The following is a 25,326-nucleotide window of genomic DNA, read 5'->3' as shown; positions in this document are numbered from 1 at the left end:
ATTCAAAATAATCATAGGAATTATAGTTATCATGATTGGTGAGTAGACTTCTGCCACTGTAAAATCAAACCACAATGATAAATAAGGTCATCCAATAACTAATAGTTACTGTGAAAAGAATAAAAATTTAGCAGCCGGGTGTGGTGGGGCATGCCTTTAATCCCAGCACTTGGGAGGCAGAGGCAGGCGGATTTCTGAGTTTGAGGCCAGCCTGGTCTACAGAGTAAGTTCCAGGACAGCCAGGGCTACACAGAGAAAAGAAAGCCTGTCTCGAAAAACAAAACAAAACAAAAGTTTTAGTGTGCCACCAATGGAATGCCTGAAAACTCAATAGGATTACACAAAGCTCTGGGTTAGGTGCCTTTGTTGCAGGTACTGGTCCAAGTATTAAGAATATACCAGTGAGTTCTGCTCACAGAGCAAACATTTATAAACAGTTTTGGTAAATAATAAATGTCGCACTGAGAATTAATCAAGTTTGTTTGCTGGGGGGAAGGGGAATAGACAGTTTTGGCTGGAGTGTCAGGTAAGGACTCTTTAAAAGGCTGTCTTGGTTGAGACAGATAGTGAAAAGGCTATTTGATTGTTTTTGGGGTTTTCATCCTTTTGGGTGAAGGGAATAAGAAATTCTGAGGTATGAAAATTGGCCTGTTCTGGTGGGTTTGTCTGTTTTCTTTTCTTTCTTTTCTTTTTTGTTTTTGTTTTTGTTTTTGAGACAGGGTTTCTCTGTATAGCCCTGGCTGTCCTGGAACTCACTCTGTAGACCAGGCTGGCCTCGAATTCAGAAATCCACCTGCCTCTGCCTTCCGAGTGCGCCACTACCGCCTGGCTGTCTGTTTTCTTTTTAAGACAAGGTTTCACTATGTAGCCCTGGCTGTCTGGGAACTGAGTATTTAGACCAGGATGGCCTCACATACCTGTCTCTGCCTTCCAAGTGTTAGGATTAAAAGTGTGTCCATCATTACTGGTATGATGGGTATGTTCTGAAAGCAGTCTTAGGGGCTTGATTAAGGAGTTTAGATTTTATTCTGAGTTTTCAGCAAGAGGGTGACATGATGAGCTGCTGTTTAAAGATTGTTTTGGTGATAAAAAACAGCCCCTACGATGTCAGATTTTTAGTAGGTAGTACATTCTGATTCTTCTCCAGAAAGTTGACCGAGATTTAAAATACCACATAGTGATCTTGATTAACTTTCCAAACCGACTCTGCTTTCCTGACTTTAAGGTTACAGATGTTCCATTATGTGTGCTGGGCTTTGTTCCTGCACCCCTATAACACAGTCTGCATTTGCTCAGGCCCCTCATATAGAGGACATAGTATTTACATGGGCTCTGCATATGTCTCTGATGTTTAAGTCCACTTCACCCAGAGAACTCAGGCTTGTTAATCTCTCTCTCTCTCTCTCTCTCTCTCTCTCTCTCTCTCTCTCTCTCACACACACACACACATACACTTTTTGATTTACAATTGGTTGAGTCTATGGCTGTGGACCTACAGGTGTGGCACAGGAGTATGGTTGCAGTCAATCCTTAATTCATTTCCTGGGCTGAGAGTCAGCACATAGTGGGGAGTCAGGTAGAAAGTTCTGGTTGAAAATGGAGTATAGGTTACATTTTCTTTAATTCTAGGACATTTTATCCCTGACTAAGTGATTTGTGTGTCAGGACTGTATGTGAGACAGTAAGAGCTGTAGAGTCAGAGCTCCTCATGTGTGTATCTTAGCCTGTACACTCAGAAGTATGTTGTAAGAATTTTCTGTGCTTTAGATGGGATATCACTTCTACTTAGTATCTAACTGTACGTATTAAGGTGGATAATAGGAATGAGGCATGTATATACATAAATTTGCGTATGTGCTATGTATGCACGCACATATGCTCTGTATCCCACCCCATAATAGAGGCTCCTGGTGAGTTCTAGCTCCTGCTGGATAAGACAAAAGAAGTGTCTGACATAAGGCTCAAAGGGAGATTCTCACAGTTTTCTAAAGGAGGAGAGCCATTACTTTGTCTCCTTGCTGACTTGCAAGTGTCTGGGCGTTAGTCTTATACCTGAGGCGCGTTCCATAGTTAACACATATGTGTTCCATAGTTAACACATCAGATTAAGCTGGTTAGATGGCCAGTCTGCTGCTTTGGTTCTGCACTCAAACTAAACCCTGAATATTACAATGGAAAACTCAGACTTTGTAAGTAGATATGGAATCTGGGAGTTTGGGGGCAGCAGCTAGGATGATTTCTTACAAAGAGTAGAAGGAAGAAATAAATCACTATATTTCTTTCCTGACTAACTTGCTCACAGATTACAAAAAAAGCCATAAACCACTGTTTTCACAACTTTCTATATTGTGTTCTTGGGTTAAGTACTTTTCTTCTAGAATTATAATTATTTGTCTTTCAGGTATAAGTATTGTTTAAACTGCATCAATGGAGCACATACAGGGAGCTTGGAAGACGATCAGCAATGGCTTTGGACTCAAAGATGCGGTGTTTGATGGCTCCAGCTGCATCTCCCCTACCATTGTTCAGCAGTTTGGCTATCAGCGCCGGGCCTCAGATGATGGCAAGCTCACGGATTCTTCTAAGACAAGCAATACTATCCGGGTTTTCTTGCCGAATAAGCAAAGGACTGTGGTATGTGACCCTAGAAAATGTAGTTCTCTTACCTTTGGAGACTGTGCTATGCTGTCCAGTTTATAGATGGGAGAATCTCCTTGTCACTTGGGATCTCTGTTAATCGTTTTTTTTTTTTTAACTCCCCCAAGTGAAGATTTATTTTTATTTTTAAAAAGACTTATTTGGGGTTTGAGATGGCTCAGTGGTTAAGAGAACTGACTGCTTTTCCAGAGGTCACGAGGTCAAATCCCAGCAACCAACCACAATGGTGGCTTACAACCATCTGTAATGAGAAGCAAATAATAAAAACCTATGGGCTGGATGTGGGGGAGGGGGAGGTGGAAAGAGCTGGGCCGGAGCAAGAGGGAGAAGGAAATGGGGGGAAAAAAGAAAAAAAAAAGACCTATTTGTTTTATGTCTCTCTCTCTATATATAAGTGTTCTGTCTTCATGCATACCAAAAGAGGGAATCAAATCCTATTACAGGTGGTTGGGAGCCAGCATGGGTGCTGGAGATCAAACTCAGGACCTGTAGAAGAACAGTCAGCCGCTCAGATTTACTTTATGAAATCACTGTTCTGCTCACTCTCTACTGCCTTCAAACGTGGCCCACAAAAGCCTTTTTCTGCATCTTTATTTTTGGGTGAGGAGGAGAGGCTATTTCTGATACTTTTTTTTCTTTTGAAATATTTTTAAAATTGTATTTATTAATTTTGTGTGTGTTCATGTGTGTGTGGTGCTTGCATATGTGTACTGCTACAGTATGACATGGAGGCCAGAGCACAGCTTGTATGAGGAGATTTCCTCTTCCATTACCACATGGTCCCTGGTGCTGAGCTCAGACGGTCCAGGTGTGGCAGCAGCTGTTTGCCTCCAGAGCATCTTGTTAGCCTTTTTTTTTTTTTTTTTTGGGAGAAGTTTTTTTTTCTTCTTCTTTTAGTTTCCAAGCTAATTAAAACTAATTAAAGAAAGTGGGGAAAGAGACATTTATTCTTCTGTGAATGCAAAGTATTGACTTAATTTTTGAGATTGCATTAAATATGAGGAAAATACAATTTTCTGGGTTATTTTACTTTAGGAAAAAAGTCTAGATTTTTAATTTTGAAAAAAATTTAGTTTTTGTTTTATGTGAGTGGGTGTTTGCTACCTGCCATGTATGTCTGTGTGCCAGTGTGTTCAGAGCGCATAGAGGCTGGGAGAGGACACTGGATTCCCTGGAACTGGAGTTACAAACTGTTATGAGCTGCTACGTGGTGCTGGGAATTAAATGTGGCTGCTCTGCAAGAAAAGCCAGTGCTTTTAACTACTAGGCTGTCTCTCCATCTCCTAGGAAAAGATATTTTATTATTTTATAGGCCCAAGATAGATTTTTAGGTTGCTTAAGAAGAAACTCCTGCCTTGTCTCTTCTCAGGGCACAAAATATTTTTGCATTTTTCCATGGAATCAATGACAGGTCCATGTTGGAACCAGATGTTGTCAACAGGATTTTCTGACAGGAAACCCCATTATTTTCTAAGGACCCACTGCTCAAAACCCTTTACTGTTCTGAACTTTAAAAGCAAAAAACCAGTTTGACTGAAACAGAAAAGTGAAGTTATATTGGTTTTTGTTTGTCAGGTCTTGTTTAACCTAAATTTAAAACTTGTCCATCCTTGTGGAGCACAGTATGAGACATTTGTTTGTTCCTAAGGTTGGGAGGCCAGCCAGAGCTTTCTTGGTTTTCTTCTGACAGTCCCCTCTGGTTCTTCTTTTCTTTTCTTTTCTTTTCTTTTCTTTTCTTTTCTTTTCTTTTCTTTTCTTTCCTCTTCCTCTTCCTCTTCCTCTTCCTCTTCCTCTTCCTCTTCCTCTTCCTCTTCCTCCTCCTCCTCCTCCTCCTCCTCCTCCTCCTCCTCCTCCTCCTTCTCTTCTCTTCTCTTCTCTTCTCTTCTCTTCTCTTCTCTTCTCTTCTCTTCTCTTCTCTTCTCTTCTCTTTTTCTGTTTTTTTGAGACAGGGTTTCTCTGTGTAGCCCTGGCTGTCCTGGAACTCACTCTGTAGACCAGGCTGGCCTGTAACTCGGAAATCTGCCTGCCTCCGCCTCCCAAGTGCTGAGATTAAAGATGTGTGCCACCACTGCCTGGCCCCCTCTGGTTTTTCTAGTTGATTCCTTCATCCTTATTTATTTTGTTTGTGTGGTTTGTACCTGAGTGTATGTCAGTGTACCATGTATACACAGCATCCATAGAAGCCAGAAGAGGACATTAAATTCTCTAGATCTGAAGTTTGGGCTACCCAGTGCTTTCAGGGTTCATAGGCAGCTTAGTATGAGATTCAAAAGAAATTAATTTTTTAATTAATTAATTCATTTTATTTATTTTTTAAAGAAGAAGGTTGCTGAGTAGCTACCTTAAGATTAGGGACACGGTATTTGTGCCAGTTAGTTGTGCTGGCTGCTGCTTCTCCTTTCACTATTTCTCCACTTACTTTTCCACTCTGGAGTCCAGATTCACAGATGAGGTATTTTAGGAACAAATCTGAAGTGCCAACATTAGATCATAGACCTTCTAGCTTGTGCTCCCTTCCCTGGATCCAGAACTTTGAGTTGTAGGTTGTCTAGGGCATTCCTCCAAGACAGGACCATGTTGGCTAGGTCATATGGAACCTCCCACTTCCCCTAAGCCTGTAAGAACCTGAGAACCTGGCCTTTGTTCTTCTTGACTGAAGATACCCTTTCTGTCTCCCTTGTTGCACTTCTGTAGTACAATAACTATTCCAACTCTCCTAATACCGTCATCCTTCTTTAGGGCTACAATGGCTGGTTATGCCTGTGAGCTCATAACTGGTGGATAAAATTCTTTCAAATGTGTCATGTCTCCACCAACCTGCAGTAATTTCGAATAGCCAGCAGATCTTTTTAGCTTATTTCTCCAGGGATAAAAAAGAAAATCTTCACTTGTTAGTATTGCTTTGTACAAGCAAAGCCATTTTAATATTAAAAGAGTAAAAAGGGTTATTTCAAGATGAGAATGGATTCTGTTCGAATGGATTGTGTATCACATGACAGATAATTCAGCATTTCATAGATGGAGTTACTCTTCATGGTGCTGAACACTGCAATTTAGAACCAGATTTAATACTTGTTTCGGGTCCATTTGTAGATGTTAAAAACTAAGAGCCATTGAGGCTGCAGAGATGGCTCTACAGTTAAGAGGGTCCTGGAGTTCAACTAGAAGCACCCCAGTTAAGCAGCCCACACTCTCCTGCTCCAGGGAATATTACATGTATAGCCTCTGTTACAGTGCACATGCATTTATGTACACCTTTCTCTGGGAAAACCAGTGGTGGAAAGTGTCTTCTGGCAGCCAGTACCCTCAGGCAGCCAGCACTCCCCATCCTAGAGTGGCTTCCCAGGATTTCTCTTCTTACAGCTCAGTGAGACACCATTGACCAAATCACAGTGTGAATCTGGTGGCAGGAGAGACAGACTGAGGATGTGTTTAACCGAAACGATTTTAGAAGGATACTTGTCTTTAGAAGAATAATAGTCTTTTAATGTTTCTTGACATTTTGTTTTCTAAACATGCACGTCTCTCTGACTGCTGCTTCTCATTGTTACTGGACAAGTGAGTTACTAGAGTTGAGAACTGCTGCCCTTACAACCAACCACCTGGCAGTCAGGAATAGACACAGGTTCTTGGAAGCAGACTCCTTGGATGTGTTGTACAGGAGGCTAGGGAGACTCTTTTACAAACCCCTTGGCTGCTTCCCATGCTGTCTACATCTGGGGACATTAGTGGAGTAGAGAATAGATTAAGAGCTGTTCAGCTCTTAGAATCTGTTGTGACTTCTATTGGAAATATTAAAATAACCACATATCACTTTACAGTTTTGAAAGCTATGCTCTGCAGTATAGGTGCATGAGTCTGTCAATGTGTGAGTTTAGCACTCTTTGTTTTAGCACTTTCTTTTCTCATGTCTTTATAGCTCAGATCTCTAGTGCAGGCATGTCTGCCTCGTTTTGCTACACACTAGTAAGATGTTATAAGGGTAAATACCTATGAAAGTAAAGAGCTTACAGTAACAGTTCTGGTATGTTTATCACCTGGCTTACCCTTGGCTGATCATAGCAGTTCTTTTTGTCTGTTTCCACCCACACCTTTTCATTTGTTTTGATACAAATCCTAGATAGCGTTTGTCTGAACTAGTTTGGTATGTCCAAGGAACTTTTTTCTTTAGACAGAGTCTAACTCTGTAGTCTATACTGGACTTAAACTCAAAGCAGCCATCTGTTTGAAACTCTTAAATGTTGGGAATAGATGCAAACCACCATGAAGCTATTAGAAACTTACATAATGTTAATTGTTTAAATAGGCAACATGATTTACAAGTATGGGTGACTTCTGCCCCTGTCTAGTTCCCCAGTTCTTTCCCTTAGTATGCCTGTGATAAAAAAGGTTTATCAACTTGAAGAATCAGATGGCCTCATCCACACCAAAGGAGGAGTTTGCTTATTTATTTATTTATTTATTTATTTACATCAGATCTCATTACGGATGGTTGTGAGCCACCATGTAGTTGCTGGGATTTGAACTTGGGACCTTCGAAAGAGCAGTTTGCGCTCTTAACCACTGAGCCACCTCGCCAGCCCAAGGAGGAGCTTTTAAAGCTTAGAAAACCCTTTTCTTTTTTCTGTCACTAAAGTGGAGGAACTCTGATCCCCCGCTTCCTACTCACCCTCACTGCTTTGACATTTGTTAGGAAGATCATCTCTCCATTTTGTTGAAAGTGGGCTCATCTCATGTGTGTTTCACCTTCTGTCCATGCTTCTGTGCACTTATGTGCACTCTTGCAAGGCCAGATAACTAAATGTGCTAAGTATCCCTCCATACCACTTAAAATTATTTTAAAAACGTATTTGTGTGTGTGTGTGTGTGTGTGTGTGTGTGTGTGTGTGTGTGTGTGTGTATGTATGTATACATACGTGTGTATACACTCGTGCATGTGTGCTCCATGGTGCATTTGTGGAGATCAGAGAATAGATAACTTCTGGGAGTTAGTGTCTGCTTCCACCATATTTGTCTCAGGGATTGAACTTAAGTTGTCAGGCTTGGCGGGAAGCACCTGCCCTCTAATTTTAATAGCAAGGTGTATGTCTTTCTAACCCACACAGCATACATAAACATATACTGGTTTCCCCACCTTTAAAATAGTCTTACTCTTGAGCGGAGGCTTTGGCTGCGGGGGAAGGAGGACTATGAAGCTTCCGAATATCCTGCTCACCGGTACACCAGGGGTTGGAAAAACCACTCTAGGCAAAGAACTTGCATCAAGATCAGGCCTGAAGTATGTTAACGTGGAGATCTAGCTCGAGAAGTCTGATTAGCGGATATCATGGAGTCTGGCAAGATGGCGTCTCCCAAGAGCATGCTGAAAGATGCACAGATGATGGCACAAATCCTGAAGGATATGGGGATTACAGAATATGAGCCAAGAGTTATAAATCAGGTGCTGGAGTTTGCCTTCCGATATGTGACCACAATTCTAGATGATGCTAAAATCTATTCCAGCCATGCTAAGAAAGCTACTGTTGATGCAGATGACGTACGACTGGCAATCCAGTGCCGTGCTGACCAGTCTTTCACTTCTCCGTCCCCGAGAGATTTCTTGTTAGATATTGCACGACAAAGAAATCAAACTCCTTTGCCACTGATCAAGCCATATTCAGGTCCTAGATTGCCACCTGATAGATATTGCTTAACTGCCCCAAACTGTAGGCTTAAGTCTTTACAGAAAAAGGCACCTGCTCCTGCAGGAAGAATAACAGTTCCAAGGTTAAGTGTTGGTTCAGTTTCTAGTAGACCAAGTACTCCCACCCTAAGTACACCGACTCCACAAACCATGTCTGTTTCAACTAAAGTAGGCACCCCAATGTCCCTCACAGGACAGAGGTTTACAGTACAGATGGCTGCGTCTCAGTCCCCTGCTGTAAAAGGTTCTATACCTGCAACATCAACAGTTCAGAATGTTCTTATTAATCCATTGTTAATTGGGTCCAAAAACATTCTTATTACTACTAATATGGTATCACAAAATACAGCCGAGTCAGCAAATGCACTGAAATGAAAACGTGAAGACGACGATGATGATGAAGATGAAGATGAAGATGATGATGATGATGATGATGACTATGATAATATGTAGTCTAACCACGATGCATGTAACCTGTGTTCTTGGACTTGGATCCATTGTACTACAAATTAAAAAGCATGTTAGATGTTTTAAAGCTGTACTTTAGAAAGTGGTATTTCATAATTATACTTTGCTTTTTGATTAAAATGTTCAGTTTTACTAGAACTAGTGATGGTTTTTCATCAACCTTTATGTACAAAAAATAAAATGTCATTTATCAGTTTGAAAAAAAATAGTCTTACTCTTTATATTGTTCTAATGAAAGTATTTTCCCTAGTAAACGTGCCGTAGACTACTGTCCCCTTAGTAACTAATTAAGGGTAGTTAGTTAGTACAGGAGATGCATAATGTTCCAATGCTGATTCAGGCCTATGTGCATCTGCTTATACTTAACTCTGGATATTGAGGTGTTTTTCTCTGTGTGTTCACTATTGCAAACAGTATGTCATAAGTCTATACCATTTTATATGTCGTGCGTGTATTTCAGTGTTTATCTTTGCGAGTGGTGCTGTAGCCTACACTGGTACTAAAGGGGATCATTTGTTTGCAGGTCAATGTGCGGAATGGAATGAGCTTACATGACTGCCTTATGAAAGCTCTGAAGGTGAGAGGCCTGCAGCCAGAGTGCTGTGCAGTGTTCAGACTTCTCCAGGAACACAAAGGGTAAGAGCAAAGCCAGCCAGCACCTTTTAGGATTCTAAGCGTTTCCTAGCCACAAATAACTTGGTATATTACAATGCTTTGTATTAGCCTCCTAGGGATTAGTGCATGTGGATATACTCTGTTTTCAAAGTATCAATTCAGAAAAATTGCCTCTGAGAACTTGAAATTATTGCCTGGACATTGTCTTAAAAGCTATAATAAATGGGAGGTGCTAATAGCATTGTCCAGGGATGGAGGCAGCATTGTTAGAAGGCCTGTTTTTGAGTGCAAAGACTTTTCCTGGTGTTTGCCATGCAGAGTGGGTACTCTGAACATGACTGCACTCTTTTTTATGGTTAAGAATGCTAGGGGCTAAAGAGATGGCTCATTAATGGCATTTGCTGCTCCTCAGAGAACTCAAGTTCAGTTCCCAGCACTCACATCAGGTGGTTCACAGCTAATGGTAGCTCCCGCTCCAGGAGATTGTATGCCGCCTTCTGGCCTCCAAGGGGACCTTTACACACATGACATACATACCACTTAGAGACATTCAGAAAAACCTTTCTTCCCTCTCCTCTTTTTTTTTTTTTTTTTTTTTACATAATTTTAAAAGATTTATTTATTTATTTTATGCATATAAAATAAATGGCTTCATGTACTTCCAGAAGAGGGCATTAGATCCTATTACAGAAGGTTGTAAGCCTCCATGTAATTGCTGGGATTTGAACTCAGGACCTCTGGAAGATTAGCCTGTGCTCTCCTCCCCTCTTCTCCGCTCTTCTTCTTTTCTCTCCCTTACCCTTTGCCTCCAATCCCTTGTCCCTTTTCATCTTGGGCCTGAAGAAATACACTAGTCAGTATAGTGCTTCCATACTCTCTGATTGCCCAACTGCCATAACACCCCGTGTGTGGCTGTGCCCTTGGAACCTCAGCACCTGGATGTCTCCAGAGACATCCAGAGACAGGCAGGTCCCTGAAGCTTGCTGGCCTGCTTACCTAATTGCTGTGCTCCAGATCAGTGAGAGAACTTGTCTCAAAGGCAAGATAGATGGCGCCCGGAGAACACCACTTCATGTTTCATTTTGTCTTGCTACATTTACACATTTATTGCAGTTCTAAAGAGAGATTCTTGCCATTCATTCATTCATTCATTCATTCATTCATTCATGCTTTCCTCATCTATCTCGTTGTTGTTGTTGCTGCTGCTGCTGCTGTTGTTGCAGTACTGGAGACAGAACCTCGGGCCTGGAATATGCTAAGTATTCAGTTCTATGAGTATTAAATCTTGGCTCTCTGATAGCCACAGGGCTGAAAGAGACAGGGAATTTCTACTTCCAGGAAAATACACTGTATTTCCAGTCGTGGTAGCAAGATAGAGATGGTTTTCCCGTCTTCAAAGACTGAAATCATGGCCCATAGCCACAGAGCACCATATCCGTACTGTTATTTACTATGGCAGCCCAGCCTTTGACTTTGCCCTCTTTGGGAAGCAGTGCTTCTGCTGCTAACCTCTTGCTTGTTCTCTGTGGTTGAGTTCCCTGGCTGGAGAGAACATCTCAGGAGAGTGTCTCCTCAGAGTTTACCCTCCGAGTGTCTGTTCTTCTGTTTATTTAGCTAGTTTGCTGATCATCAATGTGTCACCACTTCTGGCTAGATTGATTTTTGTGTCTGTCCCCAAACTGATACATAGACTTCCTTCAGGACTAGGGAGATTCTAAGATGGGTTCACTCTTCTTCAAGCTGTACTGATTTGGAACTGGTCTCTGTCCTCTCCTACCTATTCAGGAGTGAGGTTTCCTTCCTGGTCTTCATTAGGACACAATAGTACTTTAGACAGATAGATACCATTTCCCTACCTTAAATAGGGAATTATCTTAAAGAATGAATTATTGCTCATGGATAGCCAGAAGAGTGGCTTGTTGGTTCCTGGCAGGTGATAAGAGGGATCTGAGTGATGTCATATGTGCGTTACATTTCTTAACATTTCTTAATCGGAAATATTCATCCTCGGCAAATGGGGCAGATCTGAATCAGCTTTTGCTTAAATCACTTGGTTACCTGTCTTCCTTTTTCTGGGCACAGAAAGAATGGTGTCAGTCAGGTTTAAAGACTGTTGTGTTCCTATAGACTTGTATTTATTTTTATAACTTCTACAAACAACTTTAAGTCTGTAACTAGTGTACAGCACATTTGTGTTTGTATTATATGTATTATTTTAGATTGAAGTAGCTATTGAACACTAACCTGTAGTGACTTGGTAGGATTTTAATATTATGCAGTCCCCTTATAGACAGTTACTCTTGTCATGAGATTGTTGTATTACATTTTTAAAGAACACTTTGTTCTAGGAGCATACATTTTGGAGTCCAACAGGCTTGGGTTTCAACAGGCCACACAGTGAGCAGTGTTGGCTTATCTTTATGGTGGGACCAGAACACCTGTGAGGTGTGCTTAGACAGCATGCAGTAGGTAGTAGAACTGCTCTATGTCTTGAGCCTTGTCCAATGTTCCCTTATGTTATGCTTTGGATAATTTTTAGTAAGAAAGCACGCTTAGATTGGAACACCGATGCCGCCTCTCTGATTGGAGAAGAACTGCAAGTGGATTTTTTGGATCATGTTCCACTCACAACTCACAACTTTGTAAGTTTCAGCTTCTCCCTTTCTTTGCCATTTTGGGCTCTCTACAGTGGATGGCTGACCTTTCAGAGAAGCTCTGGGTGCACATTGTTAGTTGCTTTCAGCTCTCCCTATGCTGTCATGTATTACCAGAGGCCCCTCTACCCTGTCTCTGAATCTGACAGTCTTGCAACTATGATTCTTCCCTGTGGGTACTCTGGTAAGGACGGGGAGGGCAGTGCTGTGTTTGCTTGTCACTCGAGTTCTCACAATCCCGCTTTCTTGTCACAGGCTCGGAAAACGTTCCTGAAGCTTGCATTCTGTGACATCTGTCAGAAGTTCCTGCTAAATGGATTTCGATGTCAGACTTGTGGCTACAAGTTTCATGAGCACTGTAGCACCAAAGTACCTACTATGTGTGTGGACTGGAGTAATATCAGACAGCTCTTGTAAGGCACTGTGGTTTTTTTTTCCTTGTAAAAAATGCCAGGGTCAGGTCCAGAAGCATTTTTGAGGATGCTCATTATACATTTTCAATGTAAAGTCTGAGCTTTAGGTTTGCTAAATAAATGATTGCTGCGAGTCAGAAACTATTGACTTTAGAAGCATAATAGTTCTGAGATTAGTTAGTTTTAGTGTGGTGGTCATCTAGCTGTAAAATAAACAGGTAGGGAGCTGGGGATGACTCAGTTGGTAAAGTGCTAACTGTGCAAACATGAGAGCTGAGTTTGATTACCGGCGCTGACATAAAAGCTGGGCCTACAGTGTGTAATCTCAGAGTTGGGGATGTGGAGACAGGGCTGTCCTTGGGTTTGCTGGCCAGCTACTCTAGCTGAGTCATTGAGCTCAAGTTTCAGTGAGAGATCTTGTCTCAAAAAATAAGGTGGAGAGTGATTGAGGAAGACTCCTAGCATTGACCTTTGGTATTCACTCCAGTCATATGAACTCAGACACACATGCACAAACAATACCAAAAGCAGGCAGGACCCATTGTCTGTCAAATTGTTACTGACACTGATTTGTCAAGGAAAAGAACAGGGACATGGAAATTGAAGGGCTAGGCTTTCTTTTTTCATCTGGCCAGTGCTGTGGGTTGTCCCAAGAAAGCAGAAAGCAGAGCTTGTCCTGTTTCCTTCCTCTCACATCAGGGAGCAATGTGTTTGGGCCTCAGACAGTTTGCATATAAAAGATTGAGGCTCTCTGTTAGGAGATAAGCCAGATACAAAAATATATTTCACAGAGAGAAAATAATTTAAATAATTGCATATTTTAAATTACACTTCTTAGAGTCTTTTAAAAACTTGTATTGAGATTATGAAAAGTCAGCTTTACCCTTATTGAAACATATTAGGAAAATGAAAGGAATATTATCTTCATTCACAATGGGAGAGAACCTTGTAGCTCCCACAGAAGTTACTTGTTGGTTCTCAGAGCACTTGAGTAGCAGAAAGGCATGTGTTTGTGGCCAGTGAACACCTCACAGCCTCAGACTGTCACTAGCACCTCCAGGGCTCAGCTCCCTCATTTCAGAAGGGTTGGCTAGGTAACTAAGACTGCTCTGCAGTAGGACTCGGCGGGCGAGTTAAAGTGCCTACTAAATAGTAATCCCACTGTGCTTCTGTGTTACTGCTGGTGCTGAATATCATGAATGGAATTGATTCTCTCTCTGTGTGTGTGTGTGTGTTTCAAAAAACAATTCCAGAAAAGCTGTGGGTAGTATGGATTATGAAATGTTGTACTATCACTTAAGACCCATGTGGTATAGCTGGACAGGACCACTTTTCTAGTGATGTATCCTGGCAGGATGTGAATTTATCAGCAAGTTGCTGTTACTCAGTCTATAACCCAGCCCTTTAGATTGATGGTCTTCATAGCAGGTGACTAAAGCACTTGAGGAGAATGAATCAAGGACAGTTGGGTTTTTGCTTTGGGTTTAGAGGCAAGCTGGGATGGTTTCTCTGTGAGAGGACTGAATCCATAAACTAGTCTTTCCATGTTTCATTTAGGCTGTTTCCAAATTCCACTGTTGGTGACAGTGGAGTCCCAGCACCACCTTCTTTCCCAATGCGTCGGATGCGAGAATCTGTTTCCCGGATGCCTGCTAGGTAATGTTGTACTTTGAACTCTTTTAGAAAGTTACAGTGGGTTGGGTGGGTTGGCAGCCTGAATACAAAGAAGTCCCTCTTCATGTCCTGCTTTGTGGAGCACCAAGTGGGATCTTTCTCTCTGTGGTCCCAGCGTACTTATATTCTGGAAAGTGATTTTGACTGCAGGTCTTTCTGTTACAATGCAACTCTCAGTCTCACATTACACTTATAAAAAGCTTGAGGTTCTGCCTTCTTCCAGACGTGGTGAATTAGGTGTCTGTGGAAAGGCTCCCCCAAGTGACGGTAGCAACTAAGAAGAAAATCAGACCTTAACTTGTAAATGTTTATCCCAGCCTTAAAATCCAGGTAGTTGGCGATAGATCTGCTATGCTCTGAGTTTGCCTTTAACTTGTCTGTGCTGTTTTCTGGTTTTAAAACTTGAGTTTACATCTTGGTCAGTGACACATAAGTATTTAGAACCCAAGATAAAAATCTGCATTTTTGTCTAAAATGTCTGATAGCTAATCAGCTACCACTTAATGACCCCTATAGAATTAGTTAAAGGCAGCATTTTAGAACAAGGAATTTGTACTGATACCTGTGTTTATGCCTGACTTGAATAAATCCTTTTTGGTAATTTAAAAACCACATTTGAGCAAAAAATAACTTGCCTTGAGGATAAGAAACTAGACTTTGAGAACCTAAATGTAGAATTCCTAGTACAAGGTGGCATTTCAGTGAGGGAACAGCCAGGCCTGTTCAGGGTGGTGTGGGAATAGGCAGAACATTATCCCTTAGAAAAGCTGGTCTTTATCCCTTGAATGTATATGAGTGTGACCTGAACAAACCTTAAATTTCATCTACATAACAAATATGCTCTCCGTTGGTTTTTGGAGTTGGGGTGGAATCTAGGGCCTCACCTAGGCTATGCTGGTGACATGCCATGGAGTCATACCTTTAGTCACAGGAGTTACTGGTTTCAGGATGTGGGGCTCAGACCCAGGAGCTTATCCGGGCTGGGTAAACCTCCTGTTGCTGAGCTGCAGCTGCCTCAGTCTATCCTTGATAATGTGTGTCCCTAGGCTGAAACAGTCTCCTCATAGGTCAGTGTCCCAGATGTTCTAACAGTAGAACACATACTTTGCTGTGTGCTGGCTACAGGGAAAGATTTTTAGTTTTTCTTCAAATTAAACTGGGCAGATTCCAGTTAGGTGGTACTTATAGCAAATACTGATCTATTCTTAAAGATGTTGTAAAACTCTGAAGTATTCTGGACAGTGATTTATTACCGAGGAGAAAATGTGTAATGGACTCTCCTTTTCAGAGGGATGGCAAGCACATCTGTTTTTCATTTTCAAAACTTTGCATGAAAAGGAACACAGAAGAGTTTTTAAATAGTGCATATTGAGAGAGTGAAATATTGTGTCAAGAGTTGTATGGGTCAGGTTTGCCCTAAGTGTCTTAATGAGCTAAGCAGTTGAAAAGACTTTGCCAATGTGGAGGCCTGAGTGCCAATCATGGGACTTTTTTTCTCCTCCGTGCCCAGTTCCCAGCACAGATACTCTACACCCCATGCCTTCACTTTCAACACCTCCAGCCCTTCCTCAGAAGGTTCCCTGTCCCAGAGGCAGAGGTCAACGTCCACTCCCAATGTCCACATGGTCAGCACCACCCTGCATGTGGACAGCAGGATGATTGAGGTAATAGGGCCCCTTGGGGGTGGTGATGAGCAGCAGTAGTTAATATTGGGAAGCAGAGAATGTGGATTTCAAAGCTGCTCAGGAGTGTTGCAGTACTTTCTCAGGCCCTTGGACTTTGAAATGTTCTTTTTAACTCTCTTAATGTGTATAGACTGGCTTAATAACTAGGCCAGTGTGTCATTCCAGTAGGAAACAGAACTCCTCTCTAGCCACTGTGCTCTGTGTCCCAGCTTTGGATGTGATTTCTTTGGGCTGGTACAGATACTGCAGAGCAGTGAGGGCTGTAGTGTGAAGACCTCAGATGCTCTAGAGACTTGTAAAGTAGGAGCTCTGGGATCTGCTGTGCATTGAGGCAAATGTGTCAGTGCCAGTCAGTGTTTGCAAACTGCCTTTCTTTTCTTGAATGTTCTGTTCCTTTGGTTTGCTTTCTAGCTCATCTTTAAAGTCAACTGAATACCCTTCAAATGCTTCCTTTGTTCTTTATTCTTCTTTATTTCTCATTGCTTTGGACTAGAGTAACAGCCTGAATGCTTCTCCCAGGGCGTGCTCCAGACGATTTTGTCTGAGGGGAAGAGTAGGTATTTTCTTCATGCCTTTGCTTTCTTGGGTTTAACAGGAGAGACTATTGAGACAACTATACATTCATTTATACTTCTAGCCAGACTTGTTGCCATAATTTTTTTTTTTTCCTTTTCTAGAGTTCTGAGTTAAACAAACCCTCTGGGTTACCACTGATAGGTAAATTTCTCAAGGTAAATTCAGGAAGACAAGGGGATTGAAATAAGTTTTAAAAACTCAGTTCTCTCAAAAAGTGGACTGATATAGTGACACAGCATCTGTACTGAGTTCAGACATTAGAAACCAAAACAGTTAATCCATCTAAGTTAATATGACTTAGAAAGGTTTATCAGGAAGTCTGGCATACTAGCACATGACTGGAGTCCCAGCACTCTGGAGGACTGTATTCAAGACCAGCCTGGGATACATGGTCAAATAAAAATAAAATAAAAAAGACTCAAAATCAAATAAAAAAGACTCAAGAGACGTGGCCAAGTAACTGCTTTCTCCACACTATGAACTGACCTTTGTAAAACCTTGTTCCTTGCCGGGCGTGGTGGCACACGCCTTTAATCCCAGCACTCGGGAGGCAGAGGCAGGCGGATTTCTGAGTTCGAGGCCAGCCTGGTCTACAGAGTGAGTTCCAGGCCAGTCAGCGCTATACAGAGAAACCCTGTCTCGAAAAAACCAAAAAAAAAAAAAAAAAAAAAAACCTTGTTCCTTGACACCTGTGATGTCAGATGCAGTTTCGCTCTGGCAGTACATCACTTTTAACCACTTGGCCTACCCTGTGTAATCTACAGGCTTATTAGTCCTAGTAATATAATCATAAAGTAGCTATTTTCTTCCCATGTCCAGCTTGTTCCTGTTTAAACTGTTCGTACATTCAAAGTGAACATCCTTCAGGTCTAACATGAGCAGCACAGCATTGATCCTGTTTGTGCCTCAGAAGACAATTTTGTTTGTGGGTCCCCCGCCTTTTGGGGGTGGTATTGTGTTTTTTGAGACAGGGTCTCTCTATAGTTCTAACTGTCCTGGGACTCACTTTGTAGACCAAGGTAGCCTCTAACACTCAGAGATCTGCCTGCCTCTGCCTCTCAAGTGCTAGGCTTAAAGGCGTGCACTTTTTTCTTTTTGTCTTTAATAACACGTGATTCACTCAGCATTTTGGACTGTATGTTGTTGTTTGCCTTAACACCAGTCATGTTCTTCTAAACTAATACTTAAGAGTATTTAAATTTTTTTCCTGGGATAATGTGATCCAATTATAGTAATTACTAACAAATAAAATAATGGGCAGAGGAAGGAAAAAGTAGGAGACATTAAAAACTATCCTGCTGTACTGTGGACCAGAAATCTAATCAATGAAAATAACAGAAGAGATTGGGTGAGTGACCGGCATTTCTCCCACTTGGCTGCCTTGGTGTTCTACTTAAAACTATACAGGCGCCACTTTTCTACCTTTCCCACACAGACACACATCATCAGACCTAGTTTGAGTTGTAGAGTGAAGATCTATATTTCATGTGTGTGCAGGCATGTAGAGGCTAGAGACTGAGGTCACGTGTCTTCCTCAATTGCCCTTCCATCTGTGTTTTGAAATAGGGTCTCATTGAACCCGGAGCTTTTGGTTAGGCTAGGCTGGGTAGCCAGTGAGCCTCCAGGATCCTCCTGTCACCATCTATGGTATATGGATCATAGGCATGTGCCACCACAGGGGGATTAAACTCTGGGCTTCTTGCTTACATGGCAAGCCCTTCAGCAACCAAATCTTCTCCCCGGTCCTACGGACCTGGATTCTTACTTATCTCTGTGGATGGTTTACATATGGCTTGGGACTCAGGCTTTACTCTATGCTGTTAAGATACCTGGACAGGGTGGCTGAAACTGTATGTGTGTGTGTGAGAGAGAGGGGGGGGGTGGGAGAGAGAGAGAGAGAGAGAGAGAGAGAGAGAGAGAGAGAGGGAGGGAGGAAGAGTGTGTGTGTGTGTGTGTGTGTGTGTGTGAGAGAGAGAGAAAGAGAGAGAGAGAGAGGGGAAGAGTGTGTGTGTGTGAGAGAGAGAGAGAGAGTGTGAAGGAGAGTGTGAGGGAGAGGGCAGAGCTTGGTTTGTGGTTCTTTTACTTTTGTAAAGATATCTTTGGAAGCTAATCATGGTGGCACATATCTGTAATCATAGCACTACAAGGCTGTGGCAGGAGAATGGCAAGTTCAAAGCCAGCCTGGGCTACACAGTGAGACCCTATATTTAAAAAACAACCAGCCAGCCAACCAACCAAAATCATGTCTGGAGTGATGGCCCAGCAGTTAAGAGCACTTTTTTTTGTAGAGGACCCTAGTTCAGGTCCCAGCATCTACATACAAGCTAACTACTGTTTATAACTTCAGTTCTTGAGAATGTAGTATCCTCTTCTGGCCTCCAGGGCACTACACAAATGTGGTGCACACACATATATACAGGCAAAACACCCTTACATATAAAATGAAAAATAAGCCTTAAAATATTGAGTGGGAACATCCTAGTAATAGTGTTGTAGAGCAAATATCTTGTTTGCTGTGGTTATACAAAGAAAAGTAACAGATGACTTTCTAGAAAAACATTTTCTGAAGTTATGAGGGTCAAGTGGTTTTATATTATTGCCTATAAATTCTACCCTCGAGGAAGAATTTTAAAATGTAGAGTTTAGAACTCTCTCATGGAAGGGGAGGGCTGTATGGAGAGCTGAGCAGTTAAGAGTGCTTGTTGCTCTTGTAGGGCATGAGTTCAGGCCCAGGTACCCATGTGAGGAGGCACACATCTGTCCGTAACTCCAGCTTCAGGCATGAGTTCAGGCCCAGGTACCCATGTGGGGAGGCACACAACTGTCCGTAACTTCAGAGGTCTCACAGTGTCTTTTGACTTCTTTGGGCACCTACATTTTCCTGTGTGTGGTGCACCACAAACAAATCAAAGATAAAATCTTGAAAAAAATGTCCTGTTGAGGTAGGTCTCTATGATTTGAATTATTCTTTGAAACAGTGTCTAGTAGAGTTGGCTTGTCACAAAGGAGAATGTAGCCTGCTTGAGAACATCACTAAGGTTTAAAGTAGTGTCTCAGTGCTAATGAAGCTGAGATCAATATGTGAAGTCTATATGTTTCTACCACCTACTGTTCTATGAACCTGACTGAGTCTCCCCTTCTGTCTATTTGAATTTAAAAAATGTAAACACAGGATTCAGGCTCTGGAGTTCGTCATCTTTCCATTTCCCTGTGACTTAGGCCTCAAGCAGTGCTTACCTGTGTCAAACCCAACTTTAGGTCTCTATTTGTCCTTATTCCTAATGAAGTAAAAATGAGGCTGTCAGTGGATCTCTGTCTCCGGTTAAGTCTCAGTAGAGCAGGGTCCCGAGTCTTTGGAGGAGATCCCCACTGATAACTTTGCCAGCTTTTACTGAAGGCTTGTTTGTTTCTGTTGCTTTTTTCTGAGAAATATTGTGGTTACCATGAAAAGGTTACACTCACTTAATGTAATATTTAATAGAAATCAATCTTGGAAAAATTTGCTTTTAACATTAGGTAAACTAGGAATTTAGAGTATGGAAGTATACTTTCTATTTTAGTGAGTTAACAATTGTTTTGTTCCTACAACCTTTCCCCTGCAAGAGAAAGCTGTTTCTAGCTTGTCTGATCAACTTTTGTTCTTTGTTTCAGGATGCAATTCGAAGTCACAGTGAATCAGGTACTTTACTTAGTGATCAGTAATGGGCTTTTTTCTCTCTATGCTGTGATCTTCTGTTGGCTTATCTACGTGCGGATTCTGTTTGTCTTGTCTATTAAGCCTCACCTTCAGCCCTGTCCAGCAGCCCAAACAACCTGAGTCCAACAGGCTGGTCACAGCCCAAAACCCCTGTGCCAGCACAAAGAGAGCGGGCACCAGGATCTGGGACCCAGGAAAAAAACAAAATTGTGAGTATGACTAGTAATACTTTATTGAGTCACTCAGGGATCAATCAAGATAAACTCTTGCAAATTAAATATTTGGGGGTGGGAACCTAGTAAAATATATTACAGGGAAATGAATGCCAGTGCTCCCTGGCACCTTCGTATCCTATACGTTGCCATTCGGCTACAGCTCAGTAAACTGGCACCTCAAAGACAGAAAGTGTAGCTGCAGTGACAGTGCCATCTTTAAAGGAAGCAGGAACAGATGGGGCTAGGATGAGCCTCTCTTTGAAAGCATGGCTTATGAATGATCTCCACTTGTTTCAGAGGCCTCGTGGGCAGAGAGACTCGAGTTATTACTGGGAAATAGAAGCCAGTGAGGTGATGCTGTCTACTCGGATCGGGTCAGGTTCCTTTGGCACTGTGTACAAGGGCAAGTGGCATGGTGAGTTTGGGGCCTGGTTCCAGCTGCAGGGCCCTGGTGGTTAGGTTCCAGCAGAGAAGGTTTCTTGGTTTATGGTGGCCTTCTGGATGGGTTCTTGATCATACCTGGCAATCAAATCAATTTTGAAATTTCACAGCATTTTAACCTTACGTTATTTTAATTGGTATAATAAAATCCCCGTGGTGCTTAGAAACCAGTAAACAAGTATTAGCCCTGGAGTGAAATATTAGTGGTGCTCATGGAACATGCTTCTTCATGAGCAGATGTCTGCTGCTTTGGGTGAAGTGTACTCTTGACACCAACAGCTGGAAGGGACCTTATAACAGGTACAAGGAGGAGCTGTCTGCTCCTGATCATCTTAGTGCAGGAAAACTGGACACTTCCTGACCAGTGTCTCTCTTTGGGCCCCAGATTTAATTGTAGCTATCTCTTCCTGTGCCAGGGGGAATACTTGATCTCTCAGAAGGAAGATTTGAGCTTAAACTCTGTAGTTGTAGCTTGAATCATTTGGCAACATACTTAACCATTTCCATACCAGGTTTTTAACACCTGGATTTAGGATGTTAGCAGTAAAAGTAGGGGTTTCTTGTATGTGCTTATAAAGTTTCTTGATGTTGCACCCCCCAGTTCAGACATGGTGCTGATAACCTTTATAGATAATGGGGCAGAGATGGAGACAAGTTCTGAGCATAAAGTGTGCAGACATCCAAATTCCTCTGGAAACAACAGCATCTACTTCTCTCGGTGCACATCATTATATGGGTTTTTGCTTTGCCTGAGTCGTCGTATGAACAGTTGATTTCTTAACAGCATAGATCAGAGAGTTGGTTAGTGACTCTTAGAGTGACTGAGAACTGTTAAGTAATGCCCTGCTGGCCTGTCTCTTGGTCTGCAGAGGAATGCTGTCACTGCAGTGGGCCGTGAACAGAGCCTGTTCTTGAAGGGTTGCTTAGTATCACCTCCAGCCTCCCTCCTGCTATCATAGCCCGCCTGTAAGTTTTGCCTTTGCAGGCACCTGGCGACCAACCATTTTCCTGGCCTCACCACTTAAGTTGACCTGACCCCCTCACCCATCTCTCACCTCGACCCCAAGCCCTCCCAGTTTGTTTGCCATTGTAACTCCAAGCCTGCCCTCACCTGGGCTATTGCACCAAATTCTTCTCTAGCTCTTCTGTTCTACGAGTGCTCAGTTACATGTCCACAAGACTCCTTACTTTTGTTTCTGATGCAGTCTAGACTATCCTTTCTAATATTCCTCCTAGTGCTTACAGTCCACTACCTCCATACACTCCTCACTTCTCAGTAGTCTTTGAGCCCAGCTACTATCTTGTCTCAGACTTCACAGCCGTGCAGCAATCTTCCTTCCTTGGCCAGTGCAGCCCCTGGGGCACACATGGTTTCTGGCCACTGTGCTGGACTGGTGGCTTCAGCACTGCTTCTCTTTCACTCAGATGAGCTGCATTCTCTCCAGCAGCCTGTGCCTTCCTTCGGTGCTGGGACATGTCAGCTGTCAGGTCAGGTACAGATGATAATCTGGAGCTCACAGGGGTCAAGACAGGGACCTCCTGGGAACCCTGCCTTTACCATTGTTCACAACTGACTCAGACTTTGATCATTGCTGCCATGGGTAACCGACTGGTTTTTTTAGACAAGGTGTTGGTATGTAGCCTAGGCTGGCCCCCGCCTCTGTTTCTAGCCAGCCTTATGAAAATTTAAAGTCCTTGCAGGGAAGTGGTGGCATACTTGGGAGGCAGAGATGAGTTCTCTGAGAGTTCAAGGTCAGCCTGGTTTAGGGTTCTAGGACTACAGGATGAAACATTGTCTCAACGCCTTTCCCTAACCTTGTCCCCAAACTGGGATCTTTACAAGGTTCCAAGTTTATTATTGTTAATACTTCTATATAAAACATATTTGAATGAGACTTCTAACTATCTCTGAAAGCAAGCTGACTCCTGGGTGTTTCTGAGGATATAGAGAGGTTGCTTGGATTGCTGCCACTACTAAAAGACAGGATTGTGGGTCTACTTACCTCCCTGTTCTAGTTCTCTATTTAGAAGATAGGACCTCTATTTCTACTTCCTCTCTGCAGAATAAGTTCAGTAGTTGTACGTACACGCTGCAACGCAGCAAGGTTTCAGTATCCCTATTGCTCCCACTGGTAAAGAACCCCTTTCAACTTGAGAAGGGCCTGCCTCCTCATCACTTTGTATTTGGTGGGCTACCCATGGCCTCGGCACTACTTTTATCTTCACAGGGTAAAGCTGTAGAGCTAGCTCATATGACCTACCTTGACGCTCAAGTGGATATGCGCTTGTTGAAGGCCTCCATGGGTATGAGTAGCATTGAAGCGTCTCACCCACTTGATGTATATTAGTTGGCATATTTGTTCTACCTGCATATATGTTCTTTGAAAAGTGACTCCCTATCTTCCTTAGAATTAGGGTTTTTTGAAAAGCTGGGAGGTGGCTTAGTTGGTAAAAAGAGCTTTCCATCCAAACATGAGGATCTGAATTCAAGCCCCAGCAGTTACATAAACATTCAGCTGTGGTTGTACTGACTTGCATTCTCAGTACTGGGGAGGTAGAAAGGGGCTCACTGGTTAACCCTAGTCAATGAGTCCTGGGTCCCAGTGAGAACCTGCCTCAAACAAAACAAAAGAAAACAAGGTAAGATGCACATAGATCCTAAGGTATTTGAGAAACAAAGACTATATAACAAGTATGACTACAAATTAATTTGCAGGAGATGTTGCAGTAAAGATCCTAAAGGTGGTTGACCCAACTCCAGAGCAACTTCAGGCCTTCAGGAACGAGGTGGCTGTTTTGCGGTGAGCCTAGTCCCTGGACAGCAGGGTTAGCTAGGGCCAGGCTGTGCAGGTCAGCACCTGCTGTGGGTTTTAAGGTTTTAAGGGACGGTCCTCCTCCAGTGTATATATGTGCTGGAAGCCAGAAGAGCCCTTTTCATGGACACACCCCTTCTCTGTACAGCTCTATGGGGTTTGGTTTGTGGTAGTGAGATTGTTTTGAACCTTTATTTCTTTTTATAGCTAATAGCATCTTTTATAGCTAATCTGCTTTGCTCTGGAGCTCAAACCCTCAGTGTAGTCACGGAATCACTCTTAGATTAGTAGGGATGAGCTGGACAGACTGTGCAAAGTGCATTCTCTGTAAGCAAGGCTAGCTAGCGTGGAGGTGGACAAAGGATGGTCTCACAGCTGTGCTCCCCTCCTCCCCTTAGCAAAACACGGCATGTTAACATCCTGCTGTTCATGGGGTACATGACAAAGGACAACCTGGCGATTGTGACTCAGTGGTGTGAAGGCAGCAGTCTCTACAAACACCTGCATGTCCAGGAGACCAAATTCCAGATGTTCCAGCTAATTGACATTGCCCGACAGACAGCTCAGGGAATGGAGTAAGTACACGGTTTGGTGAGTCCTTGTGGCTTGAACCCTTGAGCTGCTTTTGTGGGACTGGATCGAGTGGCTCTTTGACAGCAGATATTCATGGATGGGAAGTCCGGAGTTCCCGTTTCTCATCAGCCTGACCGTCCACTCAGCCATGGCCTACAGGGAGATACCCTTTCCTCACCGGCACTTTTCTCAATTACAATTCAAAAAATTTTTTTAAAATTATGTATATTTATGTGGATCTTTGTGTAGGTATGAGTGCCAGTATTCAGGAGTCCCCCTGGGGCTGGAATCAGTTGTAAGCTGCCTGACACCCAAACTGTCTCTTTTGATTATCCATTTTCTTTCAAAGGTCATCTCTAGGGTCTCTGCTCCCATGGTGTGGAGTGACCAGGTGACCACCAGGCAGTGCTCTTTAGCTTTGTTTCCCAAGTGCCCTTATGGTGAGGGTGCAGAGCTCCTTAGTGCTTACAGCCAGGTGACTGTAGTTGGTGTGTTACAAAATAAGTGCTTCGTTCTGTCTTAAAGTCATGCAGAAGCCAGATAGGTGGTGCATATCTTTAATCCCAGCATTCAAGAGGCAAGTTGCATCTCTGAGTTTAAGGCCAGTATAGTCTATAGAGCAAGTTCTAGGACAGGCAGGACTAAATAGAAACCTTGTCTCGAAAAACTAAAGAACAAAAAAATTCATACAGAACTCTAAATCATAAGCAGCACAGGTACAATTCAAATACCATACAAATTATTTTGGAAGTGTATGGCTTGGGGGCTTTTCTGTATCCTATTACTACATTCTGTGTTCTTACCGCCCAGAAAAAAATCCAGCTCACAGCCATCCCCGGCCTCTGACAATCTGCCTTCCCACTTCTGGGTTTGTCTTGGATAGGCAGAATGTGAGGTGAAATGCCTGGCTTGGTTTGCAGAGCAAATCCAAGTTTCAATATGCAGAGCACAGTGCTACCCACCAGTTAGCTGAAGGGCAGTGAGGTGGTTAACTGAGTGATTTTTCTCCTTCACAGCTATTTGCATGCAAAGAACATCATCCACAGAGACATGAAATCCAACAGTATCCTTTGGTATTGAGTTCTCAGCTTAAGGACCCAAAAGGGCCTTTTTGCACACATGGTTCATGGTGCCAGAATGGGGAGAAGGGGACTTTTAAAG

At 42.6% G+C, this 25,326-nt stretch overlaps 1 protein-coding gene and 1 pseudogene across 6 annotated transcripts in view; both read left to right on the top strand.

Annotated features, from left to right (window-relative positions):
- The window catches only part of Raf1 (v-raf-leukemia viral oncogene 1), a 58,067-nt gene that overhangs the window by 29,592 nt on the left and 3,149 nt on the right, over positions 1 to 25,326 (top strand). For 2 of the 6 annotated variants that reach the window (NM_001356333.2, XM_006505364.3), the window contains exons 2-14: positions 2,402 to 2,634; positions 9,333 to 9,445; positions 11,964 to 12,066; positions 12,334 to 12,491; positions 14,049 to 14,147; positions 15,676 to 15,829; positions 16,344 to 16,403; positions 20,078 to 20,105; positions 20,205 to 20,332; positions 20,636 to 20,753; positions 23,496 to 23,580; positions 23,991 to 24,167; positions 25,182 to 25,228. In NM_001356333.2, the coding sequence (NP_001343262.1) occupies positions 2,428 to 2,634; positions 9,333 to 9,445; positions 11,964 to 12,066; positions 12,334 to 12,491; positions 14,049 to 14,147; positions 15,676 to 15,829; positions 16,344 to 16,403; positions 20,078 to 20,105; positions 20,205 to 20,332; positions 20,636 to 20,753; positions 23,496 to 23,580; positions 23,991 to 24,167; positions 25,182 to 25,228 (1,477 nt within the window). In that variant the 5' untranslated portion in view covers positions 2,402 to 2,427. Of the gene's footprint in view, positions 1 to 2,401; positions 2,635 to 9,332; positions 9,446 to 11,963; positions 12,067 to 12,333; positions 12,492 to 14,048; positions 14,148 to 15,675; positions 15,830 to 16,343; positions 16,404 to 20,077; positions 20,106 to 20,204; positions 20,333 to 20,635; positions 20,754 to 23,495; positions 23,581 to 23,990; positions 24,168 to 25,181; positions 25,229 to 25,326 lie in introns of those variants that run through there. The other 4 variants (NM_029780.4, NM_001356334.2, XM_030255098.1 and 1 more) reach the window with 3 other exon arrangements.
- Gm14335 (predicted gene 14335) lies at positions 7,813 to 9,015 on the top strand (annotated as a pseudogene).

Source organism: Mus musculus, chromosome 6, assembly GCF_000001635.26.
Source record: "Mus musculus strain C57BL/6J chromosome 6, GRCm38.p6 C57BL/6J".
In the NCBI taxonomy this organism is placed as follows: Eukaryota; Metazoa; Chordata; class Mammalia; order Rodentia; family Muridae; genus Mus; species Mus musculus.
The sequence above is the reverse complement of the archived record's forward strand: the minus strand, read 5'-3'. Positions and strand labels throughout refer to the sequence as shown.